This window comes from Protobothrops mucrosquamatus, unplaced genomic scaffold (assembly GCF_001527695.2).
Source record: "Protobothrops mucrosquamatus isolate PMUCROS unplaced genomic scaffold, P.Mucros_1.0 scaffold1474, whole genome shotgun sequence".
NCBI classification, from domain to species: domain Eukaryota; kingdom Metazoa; phylum Chordata; class Lepidosauria; order Squamata; family Viperidae; genus Protobothrops; species Protobothrops mucrosquamatus.
Genome location: NW_015387652.1, coordinates 159,083 through 176,797, shown reverse-complemented (window position 1 = coordinate 176,797; position 17,715 = coordinate 159,083). Strand labels below are relative to the sequence as shown.

The following is a 17,715-nucleotide window of genomic DNA, read 5'->3' as shown; positions in this document are numbered from 1 at the left end:
AGACCCGTACGGCCTCCAGGCAACGGGCCATCACGTCAAGGGCAACGTTGGGGTGGTCTGGGGTGGAAATGTACAGCTGAGTATCGTCAGCGTACTGATGGAAATCCACCCCAAAACCACGAATGATCTCCCCCAGCGGCTTTACATAAATATTGAACAGAAGGGGAGAGAGGACCGACCCCTGCGGCACCCCACAAGTGTTTTTTTATGTTGCTTCCCCCATTAGAATGGGAAGACATAACCATTTAAATATCCTGGTCCCAAATTTGATTGGAAAAAGCTGAAGAGGCTAAAACAGGGACATAAAATGTCTCTGCTTTCTGATTCCAGTTAGCAATTGTCATATATACCCATCCTTTAGCAATGGGAAGTTACCAGAAAATGGATGACTGAACCATTGATATTTGTGTTCAGGCAGATCTGTTATTGACATACAAGGCTAATTTTTTTAAAAAAAAATTGAAGTCACAGATGCCCCTTCAGACTTCAATAAACAAGATGAACCTGTGAAAAATACTGTTCTTGAAGGTAAGTTCAATCCTTAAAAAAATTAAAGGCTTTCCCATTAATTCAAATAAAAATAGGTTGTGCATTTGTTTGTTTTGTGGGTTTTTTTGCATGTTCATTTAGCGGCCACAGCAAACAGAGTGCAATGTGTGAGTGTGTGGGTGTGTGGGTGTGTCTGTATGTAAATGTCTCTGTGTGTGTATGTTTGTATGGAGAGAGAGAGAGAGAGAGAGAGAGAGAGAGAGAGAGAGAGAGAGAGAGAGAGAGAGAATGGATGATGGATGATAGAAATTGATTGATTGATTGATTGATTGATTGATGTCATATGCAAATTACAAGGTCTGTGGGAGGAACCTCCCTGCTAGTAAGATCATTTTGCACCGACCAAAACTAGGCTCTCCATTATTTGCACAATCACTTTAAAACATTTTTTTTATTCTTTGTAACTGAGTTCTGGAAAATTAATGTAAATTTCAACATTAATTAATTAATGTTCCCTCATGCGCAGAATCTCACATGGCTTTCCTTTCTCTTTGAAGCTCGGGGGGGAATGTTCATTATCTCGATCTGTCTTGCTTGCCATTTCATACCAACCTTATCAATACGCCTTTGACTCTGTCTTTTCTTCTCTCTTTTTCAAATGACTTGAAAAGAGCATAATCAAATTAGGAAATAATAATGAGGCAACAAGCACCCTGGGCTTCATCTGACAAGACAAATTCTCCAAAGGGCAGCAGGATGTATGAGTGATGAGAAGACAGGATTGAGAATCATGGGAAGTGAATCAACTCTAATGATAATTGTTCTGTGAAAAGACAAAATTAGGACTCTGCCTATGTGTCAACAAAAGAAGAAAAGAATTAAAATGAGAAAATATGCAGCAATTACATTGTTGGCTGGTCTGGTTCCTGTGAGTTGTTTGGGTTATTTGTTTTAATATTGTGGTACTTGGCTTCTGAAAAGATGCTTACCACAGCCAAAGAGGCTTCTGGGAGTGTTTCATGGAAATAAGCAGCATGAGTAGAAGTAATACTAGACTTGGCTTCCACCTCACTCCTGGGGGGAAAAAAGGCAGAATTCAAAGTTGTGCAGCATTGGGTCTGTACAGTAGTCCCCGACTTACAACAGTTCATTTAGTGATCGTTTAAAGTTACAATGGCATTGAAAAAAGTGACTTATGACCATTTTCCACACTTACAACTATTGCAACATCTCCAAAATTCAGACTCTTGACAACTGACTCATATTTATGATGGTTGTAGTGTTCCAGAGTCTTTCAATCACCTTTTGTGACTTCTGACAAGCAAAGTCAGATTCACTTAACAACCATGTTACTAACTTAACAACTGCAGTGATTCACTTAACAACTGTGGCAAGAAAGGTTGTAAAATGGGGTAAAACCCACTTAACAACTGTCTCACTTGCCAATGGAAATTTTGGGTTCAATTGTGGTCGTAAGTTGTGGAGTACCTGTACCTGAAATACAGTTTATTGCAATTCGAGAGCAAGGCTAATGAAGTGCATCAAAGGGCAATTTAAAATAAATAAAAGCAGCCATGAGCATTAAATACTTCGGCTGATTGCAATAGTGGAAAATGCAGTAGGGTTAATCCTTTTTGAAGAACTTGTAGTCCAAAGCATTGGTATCCTTGGAGGATTGGGTGACTTTCCATGAAGTTTCTTAATCTAACACTTGTTTTAGGACACTCAGTAGAAGATTCCTTTTCCAAAATATACTGCAGGTTACCTGTGATTGATGACAACTCTTAAGAGTGTTCATACCTAAAATCAATACAGATGTTGGATATTGACAACCTTTTGGTTAGCTCCAACTCAAAGAGCACACAGTGCCCAGCCTCTGCTTTCTTCCATCACACTGAGCCTTATTTCTTAGCAGTTTTAGAATAGCTAATATGGAACATTGTTCCTGTGGTCTTAGTATTAGGAAAGAAATTGAGTATATGCAAACATAGATTATCCAGTCCAATTCAAGGTATCAGTCTGGAATTCTAGAAATGGACTGATCTAGTCTGGGATAATCTAGCCGTATTTTAATCTGATTCAATGCCTGAATTACAATGTGATTCAGAAAAAAAATGAGTTCTGTCTTCCCCAAAATTTGGATGTAGAAAACTAGCAATGGCTGTGACATTTTTTTAAATTTTCAACTCAGTTAAATGAAATTGAAACGTAAGCCATATATTTAATAAGGAGCTGAAGTGTGTCAAATTTCACAGAAATTGGCCCATAGATGTTTAAGTTATGCTCTTTTAAAACTGGTTTTTTAAAAAGTCTTATTTTGGCATAAAGTGTGATCTCATGGATAGCAAGAGTAGTCTATGATATGGGGAAAATTGATGCCAAATGTTATTTAGACAGGAAGAAATAGTTTATAAAGAAAATTGTGATTTTAATAAGGAAATGTGATGTTCTTTCCTAAATAAAATAAATAAATTACTAGTTCAAGTCAGATAGTATGTAGATTATAAAAAATTCTTCCAATATCATTCAGGATGTGACTGAGCAATAGTGGAGTAGAATTAAGTTGTAGCCAGAATCATCAACCGGAGGTTCTCCCTTTATACTCAGGAATTTTCACAACCTCTCCCTCTTTCCCTTAAGACAGGGGTCCCCAACTCCTGGGCCATAGCCCATTACTGGGCCATGGCCTATTCAGAACCAGGTCATGCGAGCAGCGGCCCTGGCATGCATGTGCAATGCATATGCGCAGCTCCACTCATGCAAGCATGTGCACTTGCCCGCCACTCATGCATATCAGCCCCCCACTCATTCAGCCCAGTTCCCCTTTTCCTCCCAGCTGGGCTGCCAAGCTGTAAAAGTTGGGGGGAGCTGCCTTAAGATATTATGGCTGAGACAACAAATGGTGCCTTGGTTGAACAATCATTTGATTTAGGCAGGGCTATCACTCATTGACTATAATAATCTCTGTCTCTCCCATGTTATTTTGTATACTGTAAACTAACAAAACTTTGTTTTGCTTGTGTGAATTTGTTGTGATTTCTGCAGTAACCTGGAGCCTAGGAGAAATAGACTGAAAAAGTAATATGCTGGAACTGAAAAGGAGTGGGTTTAATTTTGTCAATCCTCCCCTTTTCTTCTGAGAAGGAGGAAACCTATTAAAAGAAGAAGCAAGTTATGATTCACACTGGCACTTAAACTTATTTAATACCATAATCTTCTACCATGCATTCACATTTTGGAAATCAAAGCTAGGAGATTCCAACCAAGATAGAAGATATCCAGTCAGCATGCATAATTGGTATAAGTACAAAGTAAATAGAAACTGGATGTGGTTAAATTATCCTTCTCCACTTCTGAATCTCAAAGCAATAATGCAATAATTTGATTCATGAAACACTGATCCACCAAATTGTTATGAAACTATCTGCACCTAACTTTTCTGAGGTTCCACATGGCTTTGCACTTTCTCCTCTTTTGACACCTCTTGCCATAGACATTTAAAGTCTGTTCATAACTATCCATTTCCAATCTATTATTTATGATGGTGGATCACATCTCCCCTGTTCAAGATGCAGTTAGGTTATTGTTTCCATGTGCTATGTCGCACATTCCTTTTCAAGTATTCAGCTGAACAGGGACAGCCAAACTATAACAGTTAAACATGACTTCCCTTGCTATTGAATCTTAAAGCAAATCATGGTAAGTGTAGATAGGTTATTTTTTTTTCTTTCCATTTACAGTATGAAATTGATGAAAATGGGCATATGCTGAATATTCCAGGATAGAGATTACCAACCAATCAATTCCACGAAAACCAGGATGATTAGAAGTGATCAACCATTGTGTTGTGTATCTCTGGATCACAACAATGTTGCCTCCTTCCAATGCTCTTTTTGCAAAGGATGACACTGTCATTCCAATCTAATGCTCTAAGTGGGAAAACTAATTTCATAATAGGAACTAAGAGAAATAACAAGTGATATCCATATCACTTCCCCATACTTCATAAGTCTCTAACCCTTTTTTTTAAGCCCTTGGTCACAGTAGGATCACATTGTCTGTCTCATCTAGTTTATCTATTTCATTTAACCCATCTTTTGTCCTTAGTACTTCATTTTCTTGTGCAGCTTATTGTTTTCTTCCCTGGCTTTTAATAACTACTCTGGGGAGGGATCATGTCACATCTGTGCAACATCTAGTGTGTCATTGCCACTTCAATATTTTGAAATAGCAGCAGTAGGTGCATTAGTCTTTGCTTAGTAAGATAATGTCTCCCTGAGAAGAACCATGGAAAATAGAATTGTTGCTTAATATACTTACTTTACTTAGTTGTTTATACCTGAATATGTAAAGTTTGCTTGGGGAAAATTAGCCTGTCACTGAGAAAAGAAAATATCAAGAATAATAGATTAATGAAAGTGTGATCATGGTAGCTTAATATGGAAAACTGGGAGCTTATAAAAGATAAGTAAGAGAGCCAGTAAAGATGCTAACATAGTCAATTTTAAATGCAAATTATTCCTTATATAAATGGTCCTTCTTTTTTTTTTTTTTGTAAGAAATTTTATTTATTTTTTCAATCATAAAAAAACAATCATAAGTAAACACAATAACCAATCAATAACCCCCCACCCCTTCTGTGTGGTCCTTCTGTGTGAGATCAGGATTCTTTCTTATTAGGGGAAAATTCTTAGATGATCTCATGATGTTCCTCCAGCTATTTGCATCAGTTACAAGGAAAGGCAAAAAAATTACAAAGGCTGTGTGGACATTGATGTTATGTTGATGTGGATATGGATGTTATAAAAACTTTGTAAGTCAATTTTCAGTAGGATTATAGGGTTGTGGTCACAATCTGATTATTTATTTCATTGGGCCTATAGAGCAGGGGTATCAAACTCGCCAAGTCATATGACGTGTCACAACATATCATGACTTTGTCCCTATTGCCGGAACTGAGGTGGGTGCTGTTTCGGCATGATACATCCAGCCCATGGGCTGGAAGTTTGACACCCTTGCTATAGAGGGATAAAGGAATTTGTTTTAGTCTGTGTTTTTTTTTTAAAAAAGGGAAGCAATTTAATTTAAACCATCCCCAAATTGTACAGGCTTTGTTGTAGAACTTTAATACAAAAATGCTAAGAAACATTGCATACATAAATAAAGATGTTCATATGCATGTGCATATGAAAATATGCACATGCAAACTAATGTGGATATTAGATGGAATAGAAAAATGATTGAAGGAATGTAAAACCAATGCAGAATGAATCTAGATTTATTCATCCATAGGTCTGTGCAAACTAGGTAAGAAATCATAGTGTTTACTCTAGTACAGAGTTCCCCAACCTTTCCGGGTTGGCGGCCCAGAAGGGGTTGATTTTGTGGGTGGGCAGGTACACATGTGCATGTGTGCACATGCACAAGTGTCTGTGATATTCACAGCAACGCTCATCCAAATGGGGCCACAAGCACCAAAATAAGGATCATGCAATTTGGGCCACAAGTATCCCCAGTGATGTTCACATGAGTGGGGTTGCAAACATCCCTGATGCTCGCAGCGCTGATCATGCAAGTAAGGCCATGCACACACACATAGATATATGCATACCGGGCAGCTACTCACACCGCCCAGCAGTGATTAGGCCATGGGCCATGGGCTATTGCACTATGGCCCACAGGTTGAAACCCCTGCTCTAGTAGCGAAAAAGGATTTGCTTTATTTCCAAAGGAACCTTGCAGAAAGTAATGGCAAGAAAACAGAGGTGATGTTTAGGGAAAGGTAGTTCATATATTATCTAGAATGCAGATGTAGGAGACAGAATGAAAAAAGCCTTACATTTTCAAGAAATGTGTGCTGGCAGTTGCACAGAATATAATAATAGATTATAAATTCAGAAAGGAGATGAAATAGCACCTCTAACAATCATGCTTTTTTTTTTATCAAAAGCAACCAGCAAAGGCATAAACTTTCTCACCAACTTCAGCAAGAATTATATAGGATAGTTAATTCATGTCTCAGATACAAGTTATATGATTTTTTTTTAAAAAAGGATTGCCATAGTTAATCCAGAGCAGTTAGTTTCACACTTCAGTAGAGGTAAGGAGATGGACCTGACACTTGTTTAAGAACTCTTCAGTGGTGTGAAGGGAGGAATGCTCATTAATTTTATTCTTAGGATGGAAATAAATTAAAAAAAAACCTTAATATTCAACTGACCTTTTATATGAACCATGAAGCAACTGAGATATTAAGAACGAGGAAAGTGTTGATGAAAAGAATGGAAGAGAAGACCCGTGTAGTAAGGAACATAATTCAAGTAGTCAATTTTAATAAAGATAAAATACTACTGACCAAATTATTAGTCCTGAAAGCACTTTCTAGGATGAAACCAGGTCTATGTAATGATGTGGGAAGGGCAGAAGGAATGTGAAGTGTTTGCTCTATGGTTCAATGCAGAATTTTGTAACATGCTTCCAGATCAATGCAGAGTATTAGTGATGCATCACATGAAGTTGGAGATGAGGCCAATCTTCAATCCTCAATGACATTTTGCAAGAACAAAGTATTATGGTTGCTTCCCTGCTTAGAAGCAAGTGACCACTTTGTTTTGTAGTTTACTTTCAAGAGGGTCCTTTGTTCAAAGTTTCAATGGTTCAAAACTCTGCATATTCATACTGTGTTGGGCACTGAACAAAGAATTAGTAGAGTGAGATGGTAAAAAACAACAACTATATTTGTGGAGAACGAAGTTTAGATCTCCCTTCTGATATGAAAATTCAAGCCAGCCACACTCTCTTGTCACAGGCCATGGGTTGTTCTTTTGAGGACAAAGCGAAAGCCACCTTTCTAGAGAAAAGGTGGGCAATAAATATAACAAACAAATGAACAAAACACTAATATGAGCAAGTCATATCCTCAATTGCCACAGCACTGTAGGAAATGCTAATGAATTATACATATATGCTGTAGGTGCTTGTATGTCTGTATGTGTATATATGTACACAATACTCTCTCCCACAGAAAGACTGATCTCGTTTTAGCTTATTAGCTAAATCTCAGTCATTGTATTAGGGTTTAGAAAGTCTTAATACTATGGTGCCTGGCAGAATTCCAAAGGAAGGGCAGAGATTGGAATGTATGGAAAATCTGACATCAATTTAGCAAAAACATTCAGTTGTTGTTAAGACTGTGAGTGGGAGAAGGGAGGAGTTTCAAAGTGTGATAAAATAGGAAGAAAGTTTAGAGGCAGAAGAAATGTTGAGCTGTTTTTCACACCTATTTATTTTTTTAGAAACCAGCTGGAGTGGGAGAGAGCAACACAAACATCTCTCTACCTCCACTACATCTGCTATGGTAGCCTGTCACACTCAAGCTCCTGGACTCCTTGGTGACTCCAACATTAGAGCGCCAAATGACAACCTCAATTGCCTTGCCAAATTTTTGTATAATCTACAGGAACAGAACAATTAAAAATTACCTATGTGGGTGACATTCTGTTGGCTGTTGATTCCTCCGCTGTGCATGCTAAACAATAATTTCATTTTAGTTTTAATCCATCAACTTTTTTTTTTTAAAAAAAATCCCTTTAAGGTTCTTTATCTTAACTGTGTGATTTAACTGTGCAGATCTAAAATTCCCAAATGAACACATAATCCCTACTAAAATTGCCAAGAATGATGTATGATATTGTATGAGTGAGAATGACCAGCAGTCACTACCTGTCAGATCGGTACGAAAGCTTGGTTGGCTGAATATACCTACTTTAGGTCTCCAGTGCAAGTCTAAACTATTTCTGTCCCATACTGATAACCACTGAGAAATCAGAAAGGAAAACATGTTAGCCATAGGGATGTAATTAAGCTAGATCATTGGGAACAAAATTAGAGCTGAATCTTTCAACCAGGTTGTGATCATGTAAGTGAAAAAAGTAGGTTGGAAAAAGTGAAGCAAAGAAAATATGTTAGACCAGTGGTCCCCAATCTTTTTGTCACCAAAGACCAGCTTCATGGAAGACATTTTTATAGGGGGGGGCACATGCACAGTTTACAGTAAGGTTTGTGTTCTTATGAGAATCTAATGCCTGATGATCTGAGGGGGACCTGAGGGGAACCAGATGAAGCTTCACTCACCCACTGCTAACTTCCAAGTGTGTCCCCCAGTTCATAATAGTCTGTGGCCCAGGGGTTGATGACCCCTATGTTAGACAATGAAATGATGGACAATTTGCATCTGTGTCTCTGGAAAAAAAAGTTCATTTTGAGACTATCTCTGCAGTCCCATTCCATTCTCTCTACTTGCATTGCCCTACATTCAGTATTCCTACAATGAATCTCCCACAGCTTTTACTATTAACTATTAAATTTGTGTTAGAGACACAAATTTACCCACTAATGAAACACTACAAAATAGTTGGCATGATTCTGCATATAACTGTATATAATTCCTTCCATGCAGTGCTTTTCAGCTGTGCAGATGTATACTAAAAAAAACAATATTGATACGTGTATACCAGGGTTAGTCAACATTTTTATACCTACCGCCCACTTTTGTATCTCTGTTAGTAGTAAAATTTTCTAACCGCCCACCGGTTCCACAGTAATGGTGATTTATAAAGTAGGGAAGTAACTTTATTTATAAAATTTATAAAGCAGAGTTACAGCAAGTTAAAGCATATAATAATAATTACTTACCAAATACTTTATGTCGGACTTTTGCTAAGTTTGGCAGAATAAATCTTTATAAAACAACTTACTGTAGTTAAATCTATCTTTTTGTTTATACTTTGCATACATAGAAGCATGAAGTCTGATGAAATTACATTTAATTAATTAAATTATTAATGAGATCTCTGAGGCTGATGCTGCGAAACTAAATACTGGATATCTGGCTCAATTTTTGTAAGGAACAAACGAAGGTCTCCTCTTTCGGAAATATTCAGGCGGTTTCTNAGCATGAAGTCTGATGAAATTACATTTAATTAATTAAATTATTAATGAGATCCCTGAGGCTGATGCTGCGAAACTAAATACTGGATATCTGGCTCAATTTTTGTAAGGAACAAACGAAGGTCTCCTCTTTCGGAAATATTCAGGCGGTTTCTTTCTTTGGTCATAATATGATTAACAGCACTAAAGCCTGATTCCACAACATATGAGGTAGGGAAAGGTATCAATAAACTGAATATCATTTTCCACATATTTGGATATAAGACAGGCATTTTTTTACTTTGCCATAGGTTTTCATATCCACCACTATCAAATTTATGTTTACTTTCTTCATCATATCTAATTTCTAACAGTTCTTCTTGGCAAGTTGTATCAGCCTCTTAAATATTTGCGGTAAAAGGATTTTTCATCCAGTCATACACCTTCAATTTCAAAATATCTTCAAATCGTTTTTCCATGTCCAATTTAAGTTTGTTGAGGTGTCTACTGAATCTGTCAATATCCTCTGGAGTTACATCATCTTTTATAGATGATAATTCAGGAAACTGATGAAATTCTCTCTTCAATAATTATAACGAAGTAGTTCAAGTTTGTCAATAAATAATGACACAATACTTTGGCAACCTATAAGAGTTTTATTAGCTCCTTAAAGTTGCAAATTGACATCATGAAATCTCTTGAAAATATCTGCCAAATAAAAGGCATCATTCTTTACTGTTTTTAATTGTTGACACAGATCGGTCTCATTATTACTTTCAAAAAATTGTATGACACTATCATATAATGCTACAAAACGAGCCAAAGATGTACCCTTTGACAGCTACCAAACTTCTGTGTACAAAAGTAACATAATAAAATCTTCATTATTGTCCTGGCAAAGCTGTTGAAACATTCTATCACTTTTTGCATTGGATTTGATCTTGTTTATGGCTCGAATTATTATAGTTAATGATGAATGGAGACTTGTACTTAGATGTTTTCCTACAAGATGTTGTCTGTGCACCACACAATGAATACATAAAACATTTGGCACTTCTTCCTTCAAATAAGCAACAAATCCACGATAGCGACCTACCATTGATGGTGCTCCATCAGTAGTGCATGGAACAATATTATTCAAAGGAATATTATTTTGGTAAAGTATGATTTCACAGTATTAAATATAGATAATCCTCTTGTATCTGTAATGAGATTTATTGCGAATAGCATTTCTTCTCATAATGTATTGTTTTCATCAAAATAACGTACATATGCCATCAATAAAGTATTATTATCTGCAATGGTAGACTCGTCCAATTGCATGGAAAATGAAGAGTTTTGGAGAATACTTATCANAATTAATCCATCTTCGTTCGCTGCATGTTGTTTCTTAAATGATGCAACGATTGTTGAACCATTTTGAAATTTTTTATATATTTCCTGAAAATATTCAATGGGCTTGTCCTTATCATTTGGATGCTTTGTAGAAAGATGTTCTCGCAATCGACTTGGCTTCATTGCCTCATTGGATAATGTTTTATGACACAATAAACACGTTGGATGTTGTTTATTTACAACAGATTCTATGAAACCCATCTTCAGATACTCTGGCAAATAGCCATGAGCGTATTTCTTTTTTTGAGACATGGACTCACAATATTTTGTTTGAAGCTGTAGGCACGTGCTCACTCTCACAAATCTAACTGCGTACTGACCAGTGCGACCACAAACAAAAGAGCCTGCGCTGTGTATCATCTGCGCATGCCTCTCGCGCATCATGGATTAGGTTTGGGGGGGCGCCGGCTACCAGCTCTGCTTGTCTGTTACAGCTGGGTGGTGTGGGGGGAGATGCGCGAACTATTCTGAGACGAGGCTCTTTTGTTTGCGGTCGCAATATAGCACCATTTAATTTCAATTATGTAATGTGAACTAAACTTATGCGAGGGTGATACAAATAGTATATTTTCAGAAATTTAAATTGTCACGGGGAATTTCATGAAAACCTAATGAAAATGTTTTTAAATAATGCTATGAAAATTTTAAAAAAGTCAATTAAATTAAAAAAAGGAAAGTGCTTCAGTATCGGACAAAACCCCTACCACCCACCATGAAAGCTGGAACGCCCACTAGTGGGCGGTAGGGACCAGGTTGACTACCACTGGTGTATACCATATGTGTATTGTGAATCAAGTCAGTTTACCAGTGTTTACCATGCTTTTAAAGCCAGTTTGGTGTAATGGTTAAAGCATCAGGCTACAAATGGGAAAACCATGAGTTCTATCTTGCCTAGCACAAAGCCAACCTAGTTATTTTCTCCCAGCACTAGGAAGGAGGCAATGGGAAACCACTTCTGAAACACCTTGGCAGGAAAACTGCAGGGACCTATCCAGGTAATCTCTGAGCATTGGACAAGACTGAAAGGAAGGAAAAAACCCCAGTGTTTTATCAGCGTATAATGGATGGGCACATTGATAAAGCACTCCACTAAAAAAATATAGTATGATTATTAATGAGATATTTTAGAAAAAAATGTGGTTTCAGTTCTGTGTGATCCCTAAGATTCTCTGAATGTTGCGTATGAAGTTACTATCAGCTCTTAGTACTACAAAGATTTTTTTCCCAGGACAATCTGCCCTACCTTATCCTTCAGGTCTTCCAATGGTGCAGCCATCACCATTGTAAGTCCTTCCATCTTACTTCTGATCATCCTCTTCTGCTCTTTCCTTCTATCTTTCCTTCTATCTTTCTCTATAGCTTTTTATAGAGAGCTGCAGAGAAAAGAGGGAATGGCCTTCAGAAAAAGGAGGAGGAATCTCTTCCAGACAAAAGTCAGATAAAAGGGGTAGAATCAAGATCATATAAAACATTAGTACCACTTTATAATCCCTTGGTAAGACCTCACTTGGAATACTGCATCCAGTTTTTGGTCGCCACAATATAAAAAAGACTTTGAGAGTCTAGAAAGTCTGCAGAGAAGAGCAACAAAGATGATTAGGGGGTTGGAGGCTAAAACATATAAAGAACAGTTGCTGAAATTGGGTATGTCTAGCTTAATGAAAAGAGAACCAGATGATAACAGTGTTCTAATATTTGAAGGACTGTCACAAAGAAAAGGGAGTCAACCTATTCTCCAAATCACCTGAAGGAAAGACAAACAGCAGTGGATGTAAACTAATAAAGGAGAGAACCAACCTAGAACTAAAGAGAAATTTTCTGACAGTTAAAACAATTAATCAGTAGAATGACTTGCCTCCAGAAATGTGAGTGCTCCAACAGTGGAGGTTTTTAGGAAGACAATCATTTGTCTGAAATGGTATAGAGTTTCCTGCTTGAATAGGAGGTGGAACTAGAAGATCTCCAAGGTCCCTTTCAACTTTGTTATTCTGTTAAAAGAAATCAAAGTATTCTAGAATTAGGCAATCTAAAATCATTTTCATATCATTGCCAAGAAAGTTATATGGGTATGTTGATATGGTCATCAGCAAATGAACTTTATTGAGGCCAACTGTAGTTTAACTTTTAAAATCTAGATGTCCCCATTTTCACATACAATACTACTATCATACAGTGACCCAAAGAAAGGTGAATGATAATAACAGTTTCTTGACTGTTCTTTCTCATTCATCCATGTGATGTTCAGCTGTTTTCCTTGTTTATTTTCTTTTAAGTAGAATTTCACTGTATATTTATTTGTAACTCTAGTTCCCTTATTTAGATAGAAAAAAAACTTGGCATATAGCAGTTTAATTTAAACCAATGCCATGGTGGCTTTCCTTTAACATTATTTTAATCATCTGGTATTACTTCTGATACTGAATTCCCAAAAGAGAGATTCTAGAGAAGATGCTTAATCTATCTTTATAAATTCTCTTTAATATATATAAAGCATTACTTTACCAATAGTCAGGGAAGAAGCTTTTAGTTTTGAATTAGGGAACAAACACCATCATATTTATATTCCTTGTCTGGTAATGATGGGAATCATGCAATGGCTTTTTGAACCAACAGGAAATGCTATCAACCAATAAATAAGGCTCTGCGTGCAGTGACCACATTTGTCACTTTGTTAGTTGAAGATTTTATTTGTCTCAGCAATAAATTTATGGTGCCCCTAATTTTTCTATGCTCAGAAGCTCTAGAGCAGTATTTGCCAGCTTGAGAGCTTCCAGCTGTGTAGACTTCAGCTTTTAGCATCAATAGCAACACTTATGTTGGCTGGGAAATTCTATTAACTGAAATCCACACATCTGGAAGCTGCCAAGGTTGAAAAACACTATTCTAGAATGACATATTTAACTGGATATTTTATAATAGTGGTTCTTAATTGATAGTACATGTGAACTTAAAAGTAACCTGTGTAAGATAGAACAAATCAATGGAACTTTAATTCTTTAAATTGGACTGCAAATAATAAATAAGATAACAATAAGTCCCTTTGGAGAAAATGGTCTTTTTATTTCTAGCATGGTATGGTTCAGTTTTTTGCACAGAATAACTAGTGGACAAGATATAGGAGGCTAAGGGTCATCATTTTAGTCATTTTGAAATAACTTGTGGTGGTGCCAGTAGCATATCAAGGGCAGAGAGGTGAGATTGGTCTGTCTTGGGTGTAGGCAATAAAGGGGTGTATTGACCGGTAACATAGGAATGAGAAGGACACTATCCAGAAGACCAGCTCTGGGTTTGGAGTTAGTTAGTCATTGCTGGTGATGTACTAATTAGCTATTTGGTAGTCAATGACACAGAGCAACAGCAGTGATGGAGGGGAATGTTAAAAAAAATATTCTTGGTTCACCACTGAGTGGTTTGATAGAAGAAAACACATTAATTGATTAAAAAGATGAATGTCTTGCTGCTACTATTCAAGACATGCTGTTAGGCATAGCATGAAAAAATGTCTTTCTTATGAAAAATGTAACTTACAAATCTATGTTTCGCTCATATGACAACCTGAAGCTGACATTTACTTCAACTGGACTTTGTGGAAAAGGAAGAATTTTCTTCCTTCTACTCAGTGTCCCCCCTCCCCAGTATTGAAAGGCAAACATCTGTCTCACATAACTAAGAAACTATTATGCTAACTCTTGAGGCTAAACTGAACGTTTTGTTAAGTTTGTCATCAAAGAACAAATTGTCTCCTTCATTGGAGCAAATGGCAGAGGGTGATTAATTATCACTGGCTACCATATTCTGACATTCCTAGAGGTTTGTGAGTAAAGTCCATATGTTGTGATTGATTTTTTTCCTCTGCTTGAAAATTTTGAGCTAACTGATAATGTTGGGAAAACACTTATGGAGCTAATTTTCAGATGATCTTCCTTAGGGTGCTTCATATACATAAAACACTAACACTAAAGACTACCTATGGTTTATTTCCTATAGGTGCCTCTGCGGGTTCCTATAAAGCTCTTCAAATGTTACAAATGCTTTCCAGTATGGAACTAATAAAAGTTATGCTCATTCAATTCTATGCAGGCAAAGAGAAGTCTTCTTGATTTGCAATTCAGGAAGAACTGCTCTTAGAATCCCCATGAAAGCCATTGCTTGTTATGCATCTAGCAGAACTGAGATGCAATAAATGATTGAAATCTGGCCAGAAGGGGGAAACTGCTTTGCCTCGTGGATATAAACAAGTTTACTGAATCTGTGTTTTTGAAGCCTGCATTGTCTCTGCCACTTGGCTGGTATGATGCCAGGTGGCAGAGTGGGGGAAGCAACTTGTCATCTCTAGACTTTTCCATTTCTGGAGAGGAAAGTTCCCTCCAGGTATTCTTTGGCAGGAGTCTATGACTCCCCTGTATCTCATAAGCCTTAATCCCAAAGAAGCACCAACTCATCAGAAAATGCTTTGAAGGTAATGTTGACCCCAAGATTATACACAAGATATAGCAATTACAACCTTATATAGCAATCATAACCTTATTTGTGCTGCCCAGAGTCATAGGGAGTCAGGCAGCATACAAATTAAACAAATACATTTATTTCTCTTGATTTATTGTAAGTGGCCACTCCAATAGATTTGACAACTTACATCTGATACAATGCTGAAACAATTAAAAATACAGACAAAAGAAAACAGACTAATAACACTAATAACCTATCTGCTATAAAAGCTTGTAATGTATATTTTGATAATCTTGTTAGATATTAAACTGAAGTAATGTCTCTTCTTTGTATTCTGAATGCTTGTGCTTTGTCAATTTGGGACTTCAGGCATTATGATTTGTAATATGTGGAGAGAATACCAATAAGGAAGTCGGAATATATGATTTACCTAACCATGGTGAAAATGCCACTAATCTTTTGTACCATGGTGAGGACTCCCAAGATATGATGGGAGTTTTTTTAAATCACATATTCAGAAATAAACAAGATTGTTGTGTTTGTATGCTCAGGTGAAAAAAAAAAACAATTTAGAATTCAAATGTTGTACCTGTTATTGCCATGATTTAGTTTTCTGAAGTCCACAGTTGTCTCTGCCATGCCAGTCTACTGTTCTCTTGAAAATTAATCTAATGCTATTTTTTTCTTTCTCTTTAAGGATGATTCCAGCTACAAATAAAGCCTTTGTGGTGAACAACCTGGTTTCTGGAACAGGCTATGATCTTTGTGTTCTGGCCCTGTGGGATGACACTGCCACAACGCTCACTGCTACCAACATAGTAGGCTGTGCCCAGTTCTACACCAAAGAAGACTATCCCCAGTGCCAGTCCATGCACAGCCAGTTTCTGGGTGGGACCATGATTTTAATCATTGGAGGCATCATTGTGGCTACTCTGCTGGTATTTATCATCATACTCATGGTGCGGTACAAGGTTTGCAACAACAATCCTGGCAAGATGGCCAATGTTAGCAACGTCTATTCTCAAACAAATGGATCTCAACCTGTCCAGAATGGAGTCCTGCCACAAGTGAATCCCAAAGTTGTGGTAAGGAATGAACTCATGGAGTTTAACTGTGAGTCAGCACACAGCAGTATCTCTTCTTCCTCTAGTTCCATGAACAGCCGTGATTGTGATGGCTATAGCCTCCAAAGTGAGCAGGGCACATTGTCCAGTAAATGGAGGCCCCCATCAAGATCGAAGCATCACAATATTGATCGGCTCATGGGAGCTTTTGCCTCTTTGGACTTGAAGTGTCAGAAAAAAGAGGAAACAATAGACTCAAGAACTTCTACAGTGGTCCGTCACTCAGATAAGGAGCCACTTTTGGGTCAGCAGGAATCCAAATTTCGTAGCCTCCTCATGTTGCCACTGGAGGGTAAAACTAAGCGTAGCCATTCTTTTGACATGGGGGACTTTTCCACTTCTCAGTGTTGCAACTACCCCAAAAAAATCACAAACATTTGGACAAAACGTAGTTTGTCAGTGAATGGTATGCTTTTACAGTACAATGACAGTGACCTGACAGAATCAAAGGCAACTTATGGGAGTTCTGAGTGGGTCATGGAAAGCACAGTGTAAATAGAAGTTGCCCTCCATTCCATTCTTAGTCCTACCAAACATAACCAAGTCCATGAGTTCAAAAGGCCATAAATGTGATAGAAGGAAAACAAAAAAACACACACACATTCAGCCACATATTGGTCAATAAATATTAACATAAAAATTCAAGTGGAGTAAAAGAAGTTATGAGACGTTTATAGGATGTGTGCATGTGTGTAAGGAGATGGTGATATGCCCTCAACATATTATTTATATCTGTGTGAATGTCTCAAGGAATTCACTGGAAACATTCAGTGCTATCCCAGTTTCCCAGTGAACTGTGTAACAAAATTGAAAGAGGATTAATGCTGGTTAAGAAGTGTCTATTCTTAGGAGAATTATTTTTGTCTTCATTTTCTCATTGTCTGAGAAGAACATTTCAGTGGACACAAAACTAACAGGGAAATAATCTCAGCTGCCACTGAATAACCAATATATCTGGAAAAAGAAACCCTGAACACACAAATTAACATTAAGATTAAAAGCATCATTTTAAAAAGATCTTGCCACTGTTTACCTGAAGATTCTCCCCTTTCCAGAAAAAATAATAATCCAACAGTCCATACTCACTGCCTTCCCTTGTTATAACTTTTTTTAAAAAAAAATTCCATAGCGCTTTCCCAGGAAAAAATCTAATAATTGATTATTAATAATTGAAGTGTTATCATTTTCCAATCTTATTTTATTCATCAACAGATGGCTATAGGTTATTAAGAATATGAGAGAGTTTAGTGTCAGGGTGGAAGAGAGAAATTCAGTTTTTATAACCTGAGGGAGAAAGGAGAAAAATGTTCTTTCTGGCCAAGGATCCAAA

At 37.1% G+C, this 17,715-nt stretch overlaps 1 protein-coding gene across 1 annotated transcript in view; it reads left to right on the top strand.

Annotated features, from left to right (window-relative positions):
* LRFN2 (leucine rich repeat and fibronectin type III domain containing 2) overlaps positions 1 to 16,880 on the top strand; it is a 73,484-nt gene extending 56,604 nt beyond the window's left edge. The window contains exon 2 of the mRNA XM_015822138.1: positions 15,959 to 16,880. Within this exon, the coding sequence (XP_015677624.1) occupies positions 15,959 to 16,880 (922 nt within the window). The remainder of the gene's footprint in view (positions 1 to 15,958) is intronic.
* The last annotated feature ends 835 nt before the right edge of the window (positions 16,881 to 17,715 follow it).